We start from the raw sequence: 22,738 nt of genomic DNA, 5'->3' as shown, positions 1-22,738 counted from the left end.
GTCCCAAACTGTTTTTTTTTTTTTTTAAGAATTCCCATTTCTGGTCTGTGTTTATCGATGCCAATATTCTCTCCCAGTCTAATGCCGCGTACACAGGATCATTTTTCGGGTTCTAAAAAATGACGTTTTTCAGGCTCTAGAAAAAACAATTTTCTTTTCAACTTGATCATTAAAACGGCCTTTCCTACACACGATCGTGAAAAAAAACAATGCTCTAGCAAAGCGCGGTGACGTACAATGGGAACTTCCATGCGGATGCCGCCACCCTTGGGGCTGATTTTGTGTTAGTAAAAGATCCCGCGATCCCGTCTCATAACTTGCTTCTGAGCAATGCGCGGATTTTTCATGTCGTTAAAGCCCACATATGACCATTTTTTACAACCCGAAAAATGACAACGTTAACTTTGTTAAAAAATAAAGCATGTTCAAAAAAAAATTTGGACGTTTTTTTAGAACCCGAAAAATGCTCTGAAGCCCACACACGATCGTTTTTAATGACATAAAAAAAGAGGCATTTTTTAGAACCCGAAAAATGCTCTGAAGCCCACACACGATCGTTTTTAATGACATAAAAAAAGAGGCATTTTTTAGAACCCGAAAAATGGTGGTGTGTACTCAGCATAAGTCCTTGGAGAGCAGCCCTCATCCTTGGAAAATGTGCTCTCTTGAAATTAAGGGTTTTTTCTTTCCTGTATGTATTTCTTGCTTACAGCTAACATCAAATGAAATCATGATATGATCACTGCTACCCAGGTGTCCCTTTATCTAAACATTAGTCATAAACTCTTCATGATTTGAGATTACCAGGTCCAAAAGAGCGCTGGGGGATTGGGTGGCTCTCCGCTCCATGTGGTGTGCGGGGCTGCGGGGGATCGGAGAGGGGCAGGGGAAGCAAAGAGTGCCCTCAATATCGATATTGATGTGGCTGATGTGTCCGGCGAGGAGCGAGATTACCAAGCAGCCATCTTGGTTCGCTGCTCGCGAGCGCCCCCCAATAAAGACTTTTAATTACAATAAATAACCCAATACTTTATTATATATTACCTTAAAGTTGAGTTCCACTCAAAAATGGAACTTCCACTTTTTGGAATCCCCCCCCCCCCCCCTTCTGGTGTCACGTTTGGCACCTTTATGGGGGAGGAGGGAGCAGATACCTATGTAATACAGGTATTTGCTCCCACTTCCGGGCATAGGTCGCCTCGGCGAACGAGGTAACCTACGCCACTTCCAGCGCCTATTCTGTCCTCCCCCGCTGTCTTCTGGGAGAAACACAGGTCTGCGCAGTAGGGAACCAGGAAGTGATTCCCCTACCGAGGATGGCGGTGGCAGCAGTCAAGAGCCGAGCGACAGATCGGCTTCGGCTGCCGACATCGCGTGCGCCTTGAACAGGTAAGTGTCCTAAATATTAAAAGTCAGCCGCTGCAGTATTTGTAGCTGCTGGCTTTTAATTATTATTTTTTTTTTTTGGCGAACCTCCGCTTTAAGTCAGTGTTTAGCACATGTAGTCTACAGCCTTGAGTTCATGGGAAAGGTTTTTTTATCAACTTTGCTCATCTGAACACTGCCATATTTCCTTATTCTTCAGTGCAAAACTCTTCAAGCTCTGTGACATTGCATGGGGTGCATGATTGAACAGTCTTTACAAGTTAAGCCACAAAATCTTTATAGGGATGAAATCTGAACTAAGTAAAGTAAAGTGTTTGTTCACCAATGCCAGAAGTCTGCCAATCGAAATAGGTGAGTTGGAAGCTCTAGTGCATCAGGAGAGCTATGATGAAACTTGGCTTTATTTCTCACGTGACTGGGCTAAAGTGGTTGTAAATCCACTGTGACAACTTGCACCTACAGGTAAGCGTAGATTAAGGCTTACCTGTAGGTGCAAGAAATATCTACCTAACCTACACGGTTAAGGAGATATTTTCAGAAAACACTGCACCGACTGAGCGAGCCTGTTTTCTGAATGGGAAAATGCCTGTCCCGCGCGCATGCGCGGGAGTGACGTCATCGCCGCTCGGGCCAATCACAGTGCCGGATCGGCGATACCCGCAAGACGGTCAGCGGGGACATGGCGGCAAAGGGGAACGAGGAGCGCTTCTGGGGCTTTGATCTCAGGTAAGTGACACATAATGAGCTAGTATGCTATGCATACTAGCTCATTATGCGTTTCTCTTGCAGGTTTTTTTCCCATTTTTTTCGGGGGGGGGGGGGGGGGGTTTACTTCTTTAATATTCCTGGCTATGCACTCTTTCGGAAAGACAGGTAAAAATGAAAGGTCAAGGGGTCTGTCTCTATGTGAGAAGTGATCTCAAAGTGAGTGTGAAAGAGGACATGGCGGATGGAGAGTGTGATGAGTCTGAAGCATTATGGGTGGAACTGCATACAGATGTGCGTAATTCAAAGTTAATCATTGGAATTTGTTTTAGACCACCCAATGTTAATGAGGAGGTGGAGACTCAGGTCCTTGCACAGATGGAAAGGCCTGCAAGGGCTGGGATGGTGATAATAATGTAGGATTTTAACTACCCAGAAATTGACCGGAGTAATGGTACTGCTGGGACAGTTAAAGGGCAAAAATGTATAAACCTATTACAGGACAATTTTATGGTCCAGTTTGAGGCCCCAACTAGGAATGATGCTCTGTTGGACCTGGTAATCTCAAACCATGCAGAGCTTATTACTAATGTTCAGATAGAGGAACACCTGGGTAGCAGTGACCATAACATGATTTCATTTGATGTTAGCTGTAAGCAAAAATCACCTACGGGAAAGATAAAAACATTTAATTTCAAGAGAGCAAATTTTCCAAGGATGAGGGCTGCTCTCCAGGACTTAGACTGGGGAGAATGTTGGTATCGAACAGAACAGAAATGGGAATTCCTCAAAGACTGTTTGTGCAAAGTATATTCCCATGGGCAATAAGTTTAAAAGGCTAAAAATAAAACCTATGTGGCTCACGGCCAAAGTAAGAAAATAGCTTTTAAAAAATATAAAATTGAAGGAACACAAGTGTCATTTAAATGTTACAAAGAATATAACCGAATATGTAAAAAGGAAATCAAGGATGCAAAAACGAACGACAGATTGCAAAGGATAGTAGGACAAACCCCCCAAAAATCTTCAAATTTATTAATAGTAAAAAAGTCAAGTCTGAGCATGTAGGCACTTTACAAAATAATCTGGGTGACTGGGGACAAAGAGAAGGCTAATTTATTAAAGCGGGGGTTCACCCTATAAAAAAAAAAAAAATGTTTTCCTCTAGCATCAAATGAGGCATAGTAGCGTGAGCTACAGTCTGCCTGTATTTTTTTTTTTTTAGCCCCGTACTCACTGTGCAATCGTATATTGAAGATTCCGACTCCCCGCGGGGAATGGGCGTTCCTATCCAAAGGGAAGGTGATTGACGGTCGGCTCTGGCACGTCACGCTTCTCCGGAAATAGCCGAAATAGGACTTGGCTCTTCACGGCGCCTGCGCATAGTCTGTGCGCAGGCGCCGTGAAGAGCCGAGACCTACTCCGGCTGTCTTCGGGGTGCGTGACGTGCCAGAGCCGGCCGTCAATCACCTTCCCTCTGGATAGGAACGCCCATTCCCCGCGGGGAGTCGGAATCTTCAATATACGATTGCACAGTGAGTACGGGGCTAAAAAAATAAATACAGGCATACTGTAGCTCGCGCTACTATGCCTAATTTTATGCTAAAATGTTGTTATGGAGGGTGAACCACCGCTTTAAATACTTTCTTCAAAAAAGAAGCATGGGGGAGCTCATGTCAATAATGGGGGCAATAGTGACACAGCCCCAAATGATCCACAATGGCGCAAAAGTGATATGGTCCAGAAATATTTAGACAGAATAAAGGTGGATAAAGCACCTGAACCAGATGGCATCCACCCACGGATCCTAAAAGTATTGAGCTCTGTAGTTTCAAAGCCATTGTATTTAATTTTTAGGGACTCATTAATGACGGAAATAGTACCACTGGATTGGCGCAGGGCGAACGTGGTGCCTATATTTAAAAATGGGGGAACAAAGTCTTTTCCAAGTAACTATAGACCTGTTAGTTTAACTTCTATAGTTGGGAAGATACTGGAGAGATTAATAAAAGACCACATAGACGAGTTCTTGCTGGAAAAAAATATTTTAATCAACAGAGCGCATGGATTCATAAAAGATAGAAGTTATCAGACAAACCTGATTTCTTTTTATGAAGAGGCAAGTAAAACCTTGGACAGAGGCGTGGCTGTGGACGTGATATACTTGGATTTTGCAAAAGTGTTCTATACAGTTCCCCACACACGGCTCACGTGTAAGGTAAAGTCTACAGCCTTGGAAATATCCGTTTGTAAATGGATAGAAAACTGGCTGAAAGACAGAATTCAGAGAGTAGTGGTTAATGATTCTTACTCTAAATGGTCCAAGGTTATCAGTGGTGTACCCCAAGGTTCAGTGCTGGGACCCTTACTTTTTAATATCTTTATAAATTATATTGGGTCTGAGATCAAAGGTAACATTTCTGTCTTTGCAGATGACACCAAGCTATGCAGTAGAATAACATCCTTACAGAATGTCTCCAATTTACAAGCCGACCTCGATGCTCTGTCCTATTGGGCGACTATGTGGCAGATGAGGTTTAATGTTGATAAATGTAAAGTTATACACTTGGGGGCTAAGAATATGCATGCATCATGCATACTAGGGGGAGTACAACTGGGGGGATCCGTAGTGGAGAAGGATCTGGGGGTTTTGGTAGATCATAAGCTCAATAATGGCATGCAATGCCAAGCTGCATTTTCCAAAGCGAGCAAAGTCCTTTCTTGTATTAAAGGAGTTGTAAAGGAAATTTTTTTTTTTTTGTTGCTGAAATTACTGTTTACAGGGTATAGAAACATAATAGTTAACAGATTCCTTTTAAAAATGATTAAAAATAGATAAAAATCAATCATATAATGTACCTACAGTTTCAGTTTCGTTTTTGCATGTTTCCTGCTTCTCTGCTGCACAGAGCCAATACAGGGCAGTGTTGATTTGGAAAACGAAACTGATTGGTGTTGCGGGGTTTTAGACACACAGTAATCACACCTCCTTGATTAGTAACCACAGAGAGAAAGCTCCCATGACTTTTTTCATCAGGAAACAGACAACCGGGAAGTGTTCAGAACGGAGAAGGATTAGAGCAAAAACGAACAATTATGACATGAAACCAGGACTGCAGTAAGGTAAAGGAAGCTATTTAGCTAAAAAATGTGTTTCCTTTAGTGACCCTTTAAGAGAGGTATGGACTCCGGAGAGATATAATTTTGCCCCTGTTCAAATCATTAGTAAGACCTCATCTGGAATATGCAGTTCAGTTTTGGGCTCCAGTTCTCAAAAAGGATATTGGGGAACTGGAGAAAGTGCAGAGAAGGGCAACCAAACTGATAAGAGGCATGGAGGAGCTCAGCTATGAGGAAAGATTAGAGGAACTGAATTTATTCACTCTTGAGAAGAGGAGATTAAAGCGGGGGTTCACCCTTAGAGGGCACTTTTCCCCCTTAGATTCCTGCTCGTTATTACTAGGGGAATCGGCTATTTATTTTAAAATATGTGCAGTACTTACCCGTTTACGAGACGCATCCTCTCCGTCGCTTCCGGGTATGGGCTTCGGGAATGGGCGTTCCTTCTTGATTGACAGGTTTCCGAGAGGCTTCCGACGGTCGCATCCATCGCGTCACGATTTTCCGAAAGAAGCCGAACGTCGGTGCGCAGGCGCAGTATAGAGCCGCGCCGACGTTCGGCTTCTTTCGGCTACGAGTGACGCGATGGATGCGACCGTCGGAAGCCTCTCGGAAGGCTGTCACTCAAGAAGGAACGCCGGCTCCCGAAGACCCATACCCGGAAGCGACGGAAGAAGATGCAGCTCGAAAACGGGTAAGTACTGCACATATTTTAATATAAATAGCCGATTCCCCTAGACCGAACGAGCAGGAAGCTAAGGGGAGATTTTTTTTTTTTTTTAAATGGGTGAACTCCCGCTTTAAGGGGGATATGATCCATATGTACAAATATATAAGAGGTCCATATAGCGAACTTGGTGTTGAGTTATTCACTTTATGGTCAACACAAAGGACAAGGGGGCACTCTTTACGTCTAGAGGAAAAGAGATTTCACCTCCAAATACGGAAAGGTTTCTTCACAAGTAAGAGCTGTGAAAATGTGCAATAAACTCCCTGCAGAAGTGGTTCTGGTCAGCTCAGTAGATTGCTTTAAGAAAGGCCTGGATACTTTCCTAAATGTACATAATATAACTGGGTACTAAAATGTATGGGTAAAGTTGATTCAGGGAATATCCAGTTGCCTCTCGGGGGATCAGGAAGGAATTTTTTCCCCTGCTGTAGCAAATTGGATCGTGCTCTGCTGGGGTTTTTCGCCTTCCTCTGGATCAACTGTGGGTATGGAGTTGGGTAAATGGGATTGTATAATATTTATTATAATATTTTTTTTTTTTTTTTTATGGTTGAACTGGATGGACTTGTGTCTTTTTTTCAACCTGACTAACTATGTAACATTGTGGACAATTTCATGCTCCCAACTTTGTGTGACTAGTTTTGGGATGACCCCTTCCTGTTCCATCATGACTGCACACCAGTGCACAAACAAGGTCCATAAAGACCTAATGTTTTGAGACAGATAAAGCTTTCTTTTAAAGGTATTTAACCACTTGCCGACCGCCGCACGGAGATGTATGTTCGATAACATGGCACGGGCAGGCAAATGGGCGTACCTGTACGTCCCTTTAAATTTGGTGCACACGCGCGTGTGCCTCGTGAGTGTGCTCGCGGGTCCCGGGAACTTGATGTTCCTGGGCAGCCCGCGATTGTGGTTGGCAAAGACTGAACAAGGGGGATGCCTTTGTAAACAAGGCATTCCGCTATTCTGCCTAGTGACATGTCACTGATGATTGTTCCCCGGTCATCAGTGACGTGTCACTCGTAGCCACACTCCCTAACTGTAAGAATCACTCCCTTCAGCGCCACCTAGTGGTTAACCCCTTCACTGCCAGTGTCATTTTACAGTAATCTGTGTATTTTTATAGCACTGATTGCTGTAAAAATGACAATGGTTCCAAAAATTTGTCAAGAGTCTGTTGTGTCTGACATACATGATAAAAATCGCAGATCGCCGACCATTACTAGTAAAAAATGTTTTTAATAAAAATGCCATAAAACTACCCCCTATTTTGTAGATGCTATAACTTTTGGGCAAACCAATCAATAAACGGTTATTGCTATTTTTTTCTTTACCAAAAATATGTAGAAGAATACGTATCGGCCTAAACTAAGGAAAACGTTTTTTTTATATATTTTTGGGGGATATTTATTATAGCAAAAAGTAAAAAATATTGAATTTTTTTTTCAAAATTGTCGCTTTATTTTTGTTTATAGCGCAAAAAATAAAACCCGCAGAAGTGATCAAATACCACCAAAAGAAAGCTCTATTTGTGGGAAAGAAAGGACGTCAATTTTGTTTGGGAGCCATGTCTCATGACCGCGCAATTGTCAATTAAAGCGACGCAGTGCCGAATCGCGAAAAGTGGCCTGGTCTTTGGCCAGCGAAATGGTCCAGGGCTAAAACGGTTAATTACCACTTTTTTTTTTGCTAGACAAATGAATAAAGACCAAAAAGTTAGAAAAAAAATAAAACCTTTTTTTTCAAACTTTCTGTTCTAAAATTTTGCAAACAAGTAATTTTTCTTCACTGATGGACATTGATGAGGTGGCACTGGTGGGTACTGATATGCAGCACTGATGGGGCTTCACTAATAATCAGGTTTTGATTATCAGTGCAAATGTGCCCTGTCAGCCTTGCCGCTAATCGGTACTCCTTTCCTCACACAGTGACAGCGCCTGAGGAAAGGAATGCCGATATCTGTCAAGTTTGTTTACATCTAATATCATTTGTTTATCTAAAAAGTAAGCAAATTGTAAATGTTTACATATATTTGCCATATTAGGCTTTAGGGGGGGCCGGACTGTAGTCAGTGGAAGTAGGAAATGCTCCATCATTGATGTCAGTTAGTGGAATAGTGCCCTATGGACCAGATAAAAGAAAAGCAAAGGGCCAATTTTGGCCCTGGGCCGGCCAGTTTGGAGACCACTGCTGTTGGGTAACAGTTTTAGGGAGGGACCAGCCCTCTGAGTGTTGCTCAACTGCAGCAGAGAAAAATCAAGTCTACTACCCTGTCAAATAGGATTGTGTTGTATGGCAGAGTTTGTATAAATCTTTGGACTGAATGGACAAAATATTAATTATTTTCGAGGTATTAAAAGCCACCAAATATATAATCGTATGTCTTTTTACCTATCTGCTTTAATGCTTTTCTCCTTGCAACATTTGTTAAATATTTATGTTGAAGTTTAGTTGTTTAGTTTTTTTAACCTATGTCACAGAATTTCGATACATTTAATATGGCTCATTCTCCATGCTCAAGTTTTAATACAAGTATTGATTGACTTGTTAACAGATTTAATATCCTTGTTTACATTTTTTTTTATGTCATATATGCAGGGATAAATTGTAGGCACCCTGGAGAAACAGAAAATGGAGATGTACACATTGACAATACACTCTTTGGATCTAGAGTAAATTATACATGTCATACTGGGTGAGTGTTTGTTTTTATAATGTATTCAATTCACTAAGCCAGTGTTTTTCAACTTTTTTTTTACAATTTGGCACTGCGCTGTTTAATTGGTAATTGCGCGGTCATACAATGTTGTACCCAAGCGAAGTTTGCATCCTTTTTTCCCCCACAAATAGAGCTTTCTTTTGATGGTATTTGATTGCCTCTGGGATTTTTATTTTTTGCGATATAAACGGAAAAAGGCAGAATAAAAAAAAAAAAAGAAAATGATATTTTCTACTTTTTGTTATAAGTAAAATCGAATTTTAACTCAATTTTAGTCATATATTTAGGCCAAAATGTATTCAGCCACGTGTCTTTAGTAAAAAAACAAAAAATGTTAATAAGCATATATTTATTGGTTTGCGCAAAAGTTATAGCGTCTACAAACTAGGGTAAATTTTCTGGAATTTACACAGCTTTTAATTTGATTACCTATCAGTACAAACCCCCCCAAATGACCCCATTTTGGAAAGTTGACACCCCAAGGAAATTGCTGAGAGGCATGTTGAGCCCATTGAATATTTTTTTTTTGTCCCAAGTGACAACTCTGTGCCACTAATGACAAAAATAAAATAAAAAAAAGTTGTCACTAAATTATATATTGCTCACACATGCCATGGTTATATGTGGAATTGCACCCCAAAATACATTTTGCTGCTTCTCCTGATTACAGGGATACCACATGTGGGACTTTTTGGGAGCCGTGTGGGAATTTTTGGGAGCCTTTGCCGCTTACAGGGCCCCAGAAACCAAGCACCGCCTTCAGGATTTCTAAGGGCGCAAATTTTTGATTTTACTCCTCACTACCTATCACAGTATTGAAGGCCATAAAATGCCAAAATAGCACAACCTCCTCCCCCCCCCCCCCCCAAATGACCCAATTTTGGAAAGTAGATGCCACAAGCTGTTTGCTGCGAGGCATGTTGAGTCCATGGAATATTTTATATTTTGCCACAAGTTGCAGGAAAATGATATATTGCTCACACATGCAATGGGCATATGTGAAATTACACCCCAAAATACATTTTGCTGCTTCTGAGTACGGGGATACCACATGTGTGGAACTTTTTGGGAGCCTAGCCACGTACGGGACCCGGAAAACCAAGCACCGACTTCAGAATTTCTAAGGGCGTAAATTTTTGATTTTACTCCTCACTACCTATCACAGTAAAATGCCACGATGGCACAAATCCAGCCCAAATGACCCTATTTTGGAAAGTAGACACCCCAAGCTATTTGCTGAGAGGCACGATGAGTATTTTACAGCTCCCATTTGTTTTTGAAAATGAAGAAAGGAAAGAAAAAAAATGTATTTCCTTTTTTCTTTTTAAATTTTTTTAACCACTCCAATACCAGCCACCGTCATATGACATCCACAAAGTGGCTCTACCATCCAGAGTGGACGTCATATCTAAATGATGCCTGCAGCTAGAGGCATCATCCAGATATCTATCTCTTGTGCCGGCGATTCTGCACAACATAAGAACGATCATAGCGGCGGTTCCGCCGCTAGATCGTTCTTACATCCGGTGCTTCTCCGGGCTCTCCCGAGCCATCGGGGGCCCGGAGAAAGAATCGTCCGGCGCTGGCAGGAAGTATAGAGATGACTGGTGACCAGATGGTCACCAGTCATCTCTATGACCATCGGAGGACCCGGGCGCGATGTGATGACGTCACGCCCGGGTCCCGTAAGTAAACAAAGCCGCGATTGCGGCTGTAAGCCACATTATTCATGAGATCAGTGAATTTTTTTTCACCGATCTCATGGTTTTCAGCCTGGAGGAGAGATGGGACCTGTCACACACATTCCTATTACAAGGGATGTTTACATTCCTTGTAATAGGAATAAAAGTAATAAAAAAATAAATAAAAAAAGTTTTGAAATAATAAATAAATAAATATGTAAAATAAATAAATAATAATAATTAAAAAAATGTAAAACGCCCCCTGTCCCCGGTAGCTCGGGCGCAGAAGCGAACGCACATGCAAGTCCCGCCGACATATGTAAACGCCGTTTAAACCACATATGTGAGGTATCGCCGCGTGCGTTAGAGTGGCAGCAACAATTCTAGCACTAGATCTCCTCTGTAAATCTAAACTGGTAACCAGTAAAAAAATTCAAAGCGTTGCCTATGGAGATTTTTAAGTACCGAAGTTTGGCGCCATTCCATGAGTGTGCGCAATTTTAAAGCGTGACATGTTAGGTATCTATTTACTCTGTGTAACCTAATCTTTCATATTTTACAAAAAAATTGGGCTACCTTTACTGTTTTGTTATTTTTTTTTAATTCATGAAACAATTTTTTTCCCCAAAAAAGGCGTTTAAAAAATAATTGCGCAAATACCGTACAAGATAAAATGTTGAAATGACCGTTGTTTTATTCCCTAGGGTGTATGCTAAAAAAACATATATAATGTTTGGGGGTACTGCGTAGTTTTCTAGCAAAAAAATTATGATTTGTACATGTAGGAGAGAAGTGCCAGAATAGGCCTGGTATGGAGGTGTGTATAACAGCCCTGTATAGAAGTGGTTAAACTTCGTGACAAAAATACGAGATCTGCAAAATACTCACCATATCTCTCAGCAAATACCTTTTGGGTGTCTACTTTAGAAAATAGGGTCATTTGGGGTGGGGTTTGTGCCACCATAGGCAGTGAGGAGTAAAATAAAAAATGTACACCCTAAAGCCCTGTACAGACAACCGGTTCATCCGATGAGAATGGTCCGACGGACCGTTTTCATCGGTCCACTGCTGAAGTGGCCTAATGATCTGATGTGTGTACACACCATCAGTTCAAAAAACTATCGGGTCAGAACGCGGTGACGTAAAACACACGACGTGCTGAAAAAAACGAAGTTCAATGCTTTCAAGCATGCGTCAACTGGATTCTGAGCATGCGCGGGTTTTGAACCGATGCTTTTGTGTACTAACCATCGGTTTGGCCCGATCGGTCAGCGGTCCATTGGTTCGATTTTAAAGCATGTTTTAAAATTTTGGACCGAAGGACAACAGACTGATGGGCTATACACACGGTCGGTTTGGACCGAAACTGAACCTCGGTCCATTTTCATCGGTTTTGTCTGACCGTGTGTACACGGCCTTAGAAAGCCTGAAGGCGGTGCTTGGATTTTGGGGTCCCGTACGCGAATAGGCTCCCAAAAAGTCTCACACGTGGTATCCCCGTACTCAGGAGAAGTAACGGAATGTATTTTGAGGTGTAATTCCACATATGTCCATGGCATGTTTGAGCAATATATCATTTAGTGACAACTTTGTGCAAAAAAAAAAATTTGTCTTTTTCCTGCAACTTGTGTCAAAATCTAAAATATTCCATGTACTCGACATGCCTCTCAGTAAATAGCTTGGGGTGTTTACTTTCCAAAATGGGGTCATTTGGGGGGGGGTTTTGAACTGTCCTGGCATTTTATGCACAACATTTAGAAGCTTATGTCACACATCACCCACTCTTCTAACCACTTGAAGAAAAAGCCCTTTCTGATACTTTTTGTTTTTTGCAAGAAAATTACGTTGAACCCCCAAACATTATATATATATATTTTTTAAACAAAGGCCCTACAGATTAAAATGGTGGGTGTTGCATTTTTTTTTCCCCACAATTTTTCAAACACATTTTTGGGGGAAAAAACACACTTTTTTTTATTTTAATGCACTAAAACACACTATATTGCCCAAATGTTTGATGAAATAAAAAAGATGATCTTAGGCCGAGTACAAGGATACCAAACACCACATGCTTTACAATTGCGCACAAATGCGCAGTGGCAACAAACTATATACATATTAAAAGCCTTTGCAAGTTACCACTTTAGATTAACAGAGGAGGTCTACTGCTAAAATTACTGCCCTCGATCTGACCTTTGCGGTGATACTTCACATTTTTTTATAATTTATATTGTTATCTCAGGGAATGTAAATAAATATCCCATATGATAGCAATAGGTAGTGACAGGTACTTTTTTTAAAAAAATTGGGATCTTTCCTCTGCCCTCAAAGTATCTGACCACACCAAGATCATGTGATAAAATGCTTTCCCAATTTCCCTATGGCGCTCTTTATATCCGGCTTCTGGTTTCTTTGGCCATAGAGATGATTGGAGCCATTCTGGTCTCTTATCACCTCTATGGTCAGCCACCGTCTGCATTCTCAGGTTCTCTGTTGGGACAGGAGTGCCAGAGAAAACCATAGAAGACGGTGGGGGGGGGACATTCCCTCCCACTGCTTGTATAAGCAGTCTAGAGGCTAATTAGCCGCTAGGATTGCTTTTACAGAAACTGTTCTCTGAACGAAAAAAATAGATTGATCGTTGGGTATGCCCACCATTAGAATACCTCACTTCATCCACCCATTTCTAATTATGGGCATACATACACCATTTATATATGCCAAAGCATGGGGGCATCCTCCCGCAAAAGTTATGCTGCGTACACACGGTCAGACTTTTCCACGGGCAAGCCTCTGTCGGAATTTCGTCCGTATGTACGTCTCATTAGGAGCAAATCGCTCCCCTGCCGCCCCCATGCTTCGGCATATATGTTTTTTTTTTTGTTTTGTTTTTTAACTGTGGTGGTGAAATCACCTCCTACAGCGTTGGAGTCAGGGCTTTATGTATCGTGAAAACAAATGCTGTTGCTGTCAAGATAAATAAATCTGCGCTGCAACTGAATCGCATACCTGAAAACCCCAAAAATTAGGGCTGTTACTGATTAAAATTTCCGCGCTCGATTGACCGTTTTTTTAAATCGATTAATCGACTAATTTCGATTAATTATAACGCACATGTAGATCAAACTACTTTTAGCTGATCTCCTTTCATTGCAACTCTGCATTAGTCAGTGGTAAATGTGGTATACACTATATACAATCACCCAAAAACTAGTTAGTTTCCACAATCCATGACTTAACTTCACAGTTCACACACATACGTTTTAAATTCAAACTGTAGCACTGGTGTAAGTCATTTTCTTTATTAACCACTTGCTTACTGGGCACATATACCCCCCTCCTGCCCAGGTGAAATTTCAGGTTCCGGCACTGCGTCGCTTTAACTGACAATTGCGCGGTCGTGCGACGTGGCTCCCAAACAAAATTGACGTCCTTTTTTCCCCACAAGTAGTTTTTTTGCGCTATAAACAAAATTAAGACAATTTTTGAAAAAATACAATATTTTTTACTTGGTTTGCGCAAAAGTTATAGCGCCTACAAAATAAGGGACAGAATTATTATTCTACATACAGTATTGCAGGCATCCGAGCAGCTGACCCGGCGTATAAGACGACCCCTGTTTTTTGGCCATTTTTTTTTTAAGTGTAAAAGGTAGCCAGCCCAAAAAATAAATTCCGCAGCCTTAAACAAAAATGGTTAACAATAAAACGAGAGAGAGAGAGAGAGAGAGAGAGAGAGAGAGAGAGAGAGAGAGAGAGAGAGAGAGAGAGAGAGAGAGAGAGAGAGAGAGAGAGAGAGAGAGAGAGAGAGAGAGAGAGAGAGAGAGAGAGAGAGAGAGAGAGAGAGAGAGAGAGAGAGAGAGAGAGAGAGAGAGAGAGAGAGAGAGAGAGAGAGAGAGAGAGAGAGAGAGAGAGAGAGAGAGAGAGAGAGAGAGAGAGAGAGAGAGAGAGAGAGAGAGAGAGAGAGACTCTCTCAAAATGCAGTCTGTGAAAGCTGTACCCTACGCTAAAACTGCACTAGTGTGTGGTAGCGTTCAAAACATTCACCAATGCAAAGACCAGGATTCTCAGGACAGCGTGGACAATAACGGGTGTCACTCCTATATCCGTGCTTTCTACAGACATGACATTTTCTATAGGGGGACATGCGGAAAATGCCTCTCATGCAGCGGTCTTACTGCATTTGGTTGGGAATGGTGAGGTGCAGCACCGCCTGGATGATCTCTTCCTGGAATTCAAGGAAGGATAAAGTCAGTTCTGAAGCTCTGTATAGCACATGAGTGTTCAGCAAAGCCAATTGAAATAAGTATGCAGACAATTTTTGGTACCAGCGTCTGGCCTTACGGGGCAACTGGTCGTTGAGGTCCACCCCTCCCATATTTTGGTTATATTCGTGGACACAGAGGGGTTTCTCCACAACACTAGTCGCCATAGGAATTTGGACTGTTGTGTCTGCATGAAGGGAGGAAAGAACGAAAACATTCCTATTATCCGTCCACTTCACAGTGAGCAAATTATTACATTTGAAGCGGGCTCTCTCCCCCAGCCTAAGATGGGAATCTACCAGCCCCTGGGGTAAGCCCCGGTGATTAGGTCGCACGGTGCCACATGCGCCAATCTGATGATCAAACAAGTGACTAAAAAGTATCACACTTGTGTATTAATTGTCCACATATAAGTGCTACCCCTTTTCGAATAAGGGTGACACCAAGTTCCACACTATCTTGCCAGCGTTCCCTATGTAATCTGGGCAGTTCTCTGGCTCTACGTGACTATCTTTTCCCTCGTAAACCATAAAGCTCCATGTACAGCCTGTTGCCCTGTCACAGAACTTATAGAGCTTGACCCCATATCTGGCACGTTTGCTGGGAAAGGTACTATTTAAAGGACAAGCGGACAGAAAATTTAATCAGGGACTCATCGACGCAGACAACTTGATGGGGAGTAAACAAGGCGGTTCGTTGAAGTGGTTTACGAGGGCCACATTTTGTAGAGCCGATCTTATTCAGGGTCTCCACGAGGACGACAAACTTCATTGTTGTTGAAGTGCATGAACCGCAAGATCGGCTCGTATCGTGCCCTGGAGGCAGAGAACACGGGCATATGGTAATTTTGGTGTTTGGACCAATACGACCGCAACTTACATAGTTAGTCCGGTTGAAAAAAGACACAAGTCCATTCAGTTCAACCACAAAAAAAATAAACAAAATAAAAAACATAGTACAATCCCATACATCCAACTCCATACCCACAGTTGATCCAGAGGAAGGCAAAAAACCTCAGCAGAGCATGAACCAATTTGCTACAGCAGGGGAAAAAATTCCTTCCTTATCCCTCGAGAGGCAATCGGAATTTCCCCGGATTAACTTTACCTACAAATCTTAGTACTCAGTTATATTATGTACATTAAGGAAAGTATCCAGGCTGTTCTTAAAGAAATCTACTGAGCTGGCCAGAACCACCTCTGGAGGGAGTCTGTTCCACATTTTCACAGCTCTTATTGTGAAGAAACCTTTCCGTATTTGGAGGTGAAATCTCTTTTCCTCTATACCTTGTCCTCAGTGTTGACCGTAAACACCAAGTTCACTATATGGACCTCTTATATATTTGTACATGTGGATCATATCCTTCCTTATTCTCCTTCTCCAGAGTGAATAAATTCAGTTCCTCTAATCTTTCCTCATAGCTGAGCTCCTCCATGCCTCTTATCAGTTTGGTTGCTCTTCTCTGCACTTTCTCCAGTTCCCCGATTTATCCTTTTTGAGAACTGGAGCCCAAAACTGAACTGTATATTCCAGATGAGGTCTTACTAATTTGTACAGGGGCAAAATTATATCTCTCTCTCTGGAGTCCATACCTCTCTTAATACAAGAAAGGATTGCTCGCTTTGGAAACCGCAGCTTGGCATTGCATGCCATTATTGAGCTTATGATGTACCAAAACCCCCAGATCCTTCTCCACTACAGATCCCCCCAGTTGTACTCCTCCTAGTTTGTATGATGCATGCATATTCTTAGCCCCCAAGTGCATAACTTTACATTTATCAACATTAAACCTCATCTGCCACTTAGTCGCCCAATTAGACAGAGCATCGAGGTCGGCTTGTAAATTGGAGACATCCTGTAAATAAATGTTTCCACTGCATAGCTTGGTGTCATCTGCAAAGACAGAAATTTTACTTTTGATCTCAGACCCAATATCATTAATAAAGATATTAAAAAGTAAGGGTCCCAACACTGAACCTTGGGGTACACCACTGATAACCTTGGACCATTCAGAGTAAGAATCATTAACCATGACTCTCTGAATTCTGTCTTTTAGCCAGTTTTCTATCCATTTGCAGACTGATATTTCCAATCCTGTAGACCTTATTTTACACATGAGCCGTGTGTGTGGAACTGTATCTAACGCTTTTGCAAAATCCAAGTATACCACGTCCACAGCCACGCCTCTGTCCAAGGTTTTACCTCTTCATAAAAAGAAATCAGGTTTGTCTGACAGCTTCTGTCTTTCATGAATCCATGCTGTCTGTTGATTAAATAGTTTTTTTCCAGCAAGAACTCATCTATGTGGTCTTTTATTAATCTCTCCAGTATCTTCCCAACTATAGAAGTTAAACTAACAGGTCTATAGTTACTTGGTAAAGACTTTTTGCCCTTTTTAAATATGGGCACCACATTGGCCCTGCGCCAATCCAGTGGTACTATTCCTGTCATTAATGAGTCCCTAAAAATTAGATAAAATGGCTTTGAAATTACAGAGCTCACTCTTACTTAACTTACTCAATTTATGTATGCCCATGAGGAGGGATAGGCCCAGAAAGGTCTTAAATTCGGAAACCGTAATAGGTTTCCAATCTCTGGCAAGGGAGGGCAACTGGGGATTAGCGGCAATGAATTGACCAGCATACAAATTACTTTGGTCCACAATAGAGCTATAGAGATCTTTCGTGAAATAAAAATCAAGTGGCGTAAAATCAACTTTCCACCTGAATTCCAGGTTGGCCAGTGAATAGGGGAAGTACGGGTTCTGCAGAAGTGGTGGGCATCCAATCAGGATTGGCGAATTCTGCAGGAAGGACACTTTGGGTACAACAGGCCTGTCTTTGTCTTCTTTGTGGCAGCGGGACACTACTGGTGCTTGCCACCTCGCCAGCTTGAACTGCACTTATGGGACTTGACACATCACCAAGTGTTACTGCAGTGCTGGATGTATGACCAGGGTGTACTAGGCCGCTGGTGCTTGCCAGTTCACCAGAAGGATGAGCGGCTCTAGTACTACTCTGCTCAATACGAGAGCCCTGCGGTTCATGCACCTCAACAACAGCAGAAGGGGTCGGGTACACCTGACCTTAGAAGGGACCTCACCTTCATCGTCAGAGCTATCTGTCATGGAGCCTCTGTTGTCTACAAGATCGTATTCTGAGCCTGAATCTGACAGATGTGTGACCTCCTCTTCACTATCTGTCATTTTTAGAAACGTGTAGGCCTCTTCACTAGTGTACCTTCGATTTGCCATTTTGAGCTCTAAATTTACTGGTTCAATTAGTGAGACTCACAGGTAAAAAAGCACCTGACTGTCAGCGACTGAGTCAAACGCTATCAAAAAACCTGTTAGCGATCGCAGGGATTAGGCCTGACTCTGCGAACGCTGCAGTTATGTGTGTTGTGTTTTGTAAGTGACAGTGATCGATCGATACTGCACTTGGGTGGGCTGGGCGGAGGGGCAAAATGCAGGTGCTAGCAGGTATCTGGGCTGATCCCGCTAACAATGCGTTTTTTGGGAACCCTAAACTGCTAGGGACGCTAGTATACATCTGTTCAGATCAGATATTGATCTGTTCAGATACTATACCACTAAGGGAGGTGTATGCTGGGTGCGTGGGTGTTGGCGCTACTGGCACTAATCTGATGCTGCCTGGGGTGATGCAGACCCTGACTGACGCTAAAACCTAATTGATATCACCCGCTGGGCGATCAGGGGGGTAAACCTTTATTGGGTAATAAATGACTTGTGCCCTGACGCTATAAAAAGCAAACTAACTAACCAGCGTCACCCGTAACACTTATACGGTGATCACTGGTAAAATGGTTAACTAGGGGGCAATCAGGGGGTTAAAACCTTTATTAGGTAATATATGGGGGTACTTGACACTATATAAAAACCTGGTGGTGAACCTAAATAGCCAACTGGCTACCTATCGTCACCAGCGACACTAATACAGCAATCAGAAAAAAGATTGCTTAGTGACACTGGCAGTAGGGGGTGAAAGGCTTACCCGGGGGGGGTGATCAAGGGGTTAAACCATGTAATGGTCACCACCGTTTACGATCGCCCTTCCATCAGCCACACGACAGCTCATCTGACACTCCACAATCTAGCAGACATCATCCATACCAATTCCCCAAATATAACGAGACAAGCTCCGTTCTGAGTCAAAATGTATGACCACTTTTAATGGTAACTCTGTCTTATATACAGTACAACATATTACAGTAATCAAAGGAACAAAGAACTCTCCACCCACACATCACTTCAATAAACACTCTCTTAGACAATGACATCCTGTTGAGCTAATTATTCCCCAGACATTCCGTCTCCGACAATAAGTGATTCATCTGCAGAATACACATTTCTATGACAGAGGTCTTGGCACCGATTTAACATGACCTAATTACTACAGCTGAGAAGTCACATTCCTTTACTAAACATAATTGACATGCTAATTCCCTATCCCTGAAAGGAGACACCTGACCTTTTAGACTGCCAACTCACAACACATATCTATCATCAATAGCATCTTCACACAATGAAAGGAGCAGACGTACTTGGTTAACATCTCAACAGCCTAGGTTAAACATTGAAGTAGACAATCTTATTGACCGGGTGTGGGTCAGCATGAACCAAACTGTAATATTCCTGAATTATCAGTTATGAATTATATATGAATTATCAGTTATGTCCCATCTCTTATAATTAATATTTCTCAGTCACCCTATGCCCAAAAGGGGCACAGGATGACCCTACACCCAAGAGTTATTAGTGACGCTGGCACAGGAGTACCCCTCATCGTTCAAAAGTCTCTGGTTGTCACGGGTCATTCTGTTACAAACCTTTGTTAGGGGGTACCCTGGACCTAACACTACTATCCCTGACACTTTTTGCAGTCACAAATGACACTAAATGCAGTGATCAGTAAAAAAAAAAAATACCACTGCAGTCAGTGACACTGTGACTGGGGGGTGATCGGGGGGGGGGGGGTGTTTTATGTGCCTATGTGTACTAGTGTCAGTGAAGTGTCGGCGCAACTTGATGTCTTCTCTCCTCTAGCTCCGGACAAAAAGACTACCGCGAGAAGAGATGACATCACTTCCTCCTGCTTGTGTTTACAGTTCACAGGCAGGGGGAGCTTCTTATTCGCCAGGCGCGATCGTGAGGGGGTGGCCAGAAATCAATGGCCGCCCCCTCATCACGGATTGCTCCTAAAGCGATACGGACTGCCGCGGGCATCGGGGGGACTCTGTCGAGCCCCCCACCCGCTGGGAGGCAGGGACGTACAGGTACGCCAATATGCCTGCCCATGCCATTCTATTGGCGTATATTGTCGTGCGGCAGTCCTTAAGTGGTTTAAATTATGCACAATGTCGAGGCACCCCATTCTAAAATGTAAATATGTGCCCGACATACTTCCTATCAACCAATGATGTCATTAGTAGCTAGAAGGTTGCAACGTTGCTCAATGAAACCTGTGGCTTGGTTTAACAAAAAGGCTTGTATACAGGTTTTGGGCAATTTTGCTCTGTTGCTCTGTCTGTCCTGTGACAGCAGGAAGAGACCAGCGCTACTGCAGACGGGCACAGCACTGGATCGAGAGCACTCTGTTTGGGGGTGGTGGTGTCAGTACCAGCAAGATGAAATATCAGAAACCATGAATCGGACAGAAAATGCAATAAAAATCACATCTTTTAATATGGTAAAAATGGTACAGATCAGTAATCTTAGTCAAAACATAAATCCAATAATTCTGTTATCAGTGGAATCGGATAAGCGTTCTTAATCATGATGCGATTGAGACCCCTATAATTGACACAAGGTCCCAGTTCACTACTCGTCCTTTTCACAAAGAAGAAGCCAGCACTAGTAGGAGACGAGGATTTTCAGATAAACCCTTGAGAAAGTGAATCGGCAACATAGTCGTCCATGTAGGCGCAGAATCCTTTTGAACTTTTATTGATACAAGATAGAGTAAAACTGTAACAGATACAAACAAAATGCAATTAATAATCAATCATACAATTAGTGCCTATCTATCTATCTATCCTATCTATCTATCTATCTATCTATCTATCTATCTATCTATCTATCTATCTATCTATCTATCTATCTCTATCTATCTCTATCTATCTCTATCTATCTCTATCTATCTCTCTAGCTGAAGACACAAATGGCAAACATACCGAAGATGAATCTGGATGGCTAGCATAGAACTCAGCAGCCCATGTGCTTGCTTCGAGGGTGAAAGGGGAAAAGGACCGAAAAGGCTGATGCAAGGCCTGATGGGATTGGAAGTACGGAGGCTTGCATGTACAAAATCTAATGAGCTATTTTAAATGACTGCATTAAAATAGAAATAGTGCAGTTATACAAAATGGCCACTAGATGGCAGCATAGATTAATCTAATTAAACCAAATATCAATAAGAAGAACCTTATTAATGAAGGCATGACAGTTGGATTATCTTTATGGTCACAAGGGAAGGCTGTAAAGGTCTCCCACCAATAGCCTCAATGGCAAGTGGAGTGGCACGAAGATGCTGGAGCGGAATCGAGTGCTTAGACGCAAAGGCACTATCTATGAACGGGCCTGGTCAAAATTCCTAGTCAAAATTCTGACTAGGTGGTATAGAACCCCGGTATTATTGAATCAGATATTTCCACAAGTATCAAATCTGTGTTGGCGCTGCCAGGGTGCTTAGGGCACTATGGTACACATTTTGGGAATGTCCGGGACTGAAAGAATTCTGGAAGATGGTTTCTGAAACAGTCAAAGAAATTAGATGTGTCTCTTGGAGAAACCCAGGAGCCTTTTTGCTGCACGACATTCCATTATCTATTGAAAAATACAAATACTCCCATTTAAGGCATCTGCTTACGGCGGCAAAAGCCTGTATCCCAATCCTTTGGAAAAGCATGGTATCTTTAACGAGATCACAATGGCTAGACAGAGTAAAAGAAATGTAACAAATGGAAAATAAATCTTACTATGATGTTGAGAGAGCAAGAGGATAAGTATTGGAAAGTTTGGACTCCCTATATTACATATAGGGAACAAAATCCTTAAAATAAAATCCCCAAAAAAATTGAGCTGTAATAAATAACTTTTGGATACGCATGCGAAGGGGAGGGTGAAGTTGGGGGGGGGGGGGTATATGGGTGGATGGCAGGAGGGGGCATAATATAATAATTTTTTTTTCTTCTTCTCTTTTTCTCTTTCTCTCTTTCTTTTTTCTTTCTCTGTTCTTATGAGTTCTTATGAATCCTGGTGGGAGGATTATGAGGGTTCTTCCTGGTTAATGAAAACGTAACAAGAGTAGAAATGGCAGTCTTATAATAGTTTATTAAGGAAGTGTAAATGATGAGCGAGCGTAGGCTGGATTCACACTTGTGCAGTGAGAATTTCAGCTCTCTTATCTCTGCAGAGACATAAGAGAACTGTTCAGCAGATCATCTCTGTTTTAGCTGCAAATTTGGAGACCTGGGAGAGGGGAGGGGGGAAGTGTATTGAGGTGAATGAGAGAAATCCTGAAGAGAAATGAACACATCTGCGAATCAGTTGCGTGCCCATAGAAGATAATGGGCCTGAATTCGCACCTGAGCCGCATCGCAATGCCTAGAAAAGGCACACGTTTTTTCGGCAATGCGCAGTGCGAATGCATCGCACATATGTGAACCAGCCTCATTGAAATCAATGTATTTTATAATGTTATGTGAATTGGATGCGGTTTAAGCAGCCGATTCTCATAGGTGTGAACCCAGCTTAAAGATAATATAACCTCTCTATGTGGAATAACAACTGTGTTTATTAAAAAGATGGTAGCAGTAAAGTAGAGGATGTGTTGTATTGATGTACTTGCATGTAATACTGTATTTATATCTTTGTGAAAAAATAGAGTTTATATAAAAAAGAAAAAAAAAAAGAACCTCCTTCCCTCAGCCCGGGCTTTGAAAGTGGTTCGTGGATGGGTATTCCAGCATGAAAATGACCCAAAATTCACAGCCAAGGCAACAAAGTAGTGGCTTAAGCACATTAAGGTCCTGTGGAAGGCAAAAGAGGCCTAGCCAGTCTCCAGATCTTAATCACAAAAATATGTGGAATGGAGCTGAAAGTTTGAGTT

At 42.1% G+C, this 22,738-nt stretch overlaps 1 protein-coding gene across 1 annotated transcript in view; it reads left to right on the top strand.

Annotated features, from left to right (window-relative positions):
- Positions 1-22,738, top strand: part of LOC120928430 (membrane cofactor protein-like) — a 122,735-nt gene that overhangs the window by 15,751 nt on the left and 84,246 nt on the right. Inside the window, exon 3 of the mRNA XM_040339536.1 lies at positions 8,543-8,639. Coding sequence (XP_040195470.1) covers positions 8,543-8,639 — 97 coding nt within the window. The remainder of the gene's footprint in view (positions 1-8,542; positions 8,640-22,738) is intronic.

The sequence above is a fragment of the Rana temporaria genome, chromosome 2 (genome assembly GCF_905171775.1).
Source record: "Rana temporaria chromosome 2, aRanTem1.1, whole genome shotgun sequence".
Classification (NCBI taxonomy): domain Eukaryota; kingdom Metazoa; phylum Chordata; class Amphibia; order Anura; family Ranidae; genus Rana; species Rana temporaria.
Note: the sequence above shows the minus strand (reverse complement) of the source record. Positions and strands in the feature narration are given on the sequence as shown.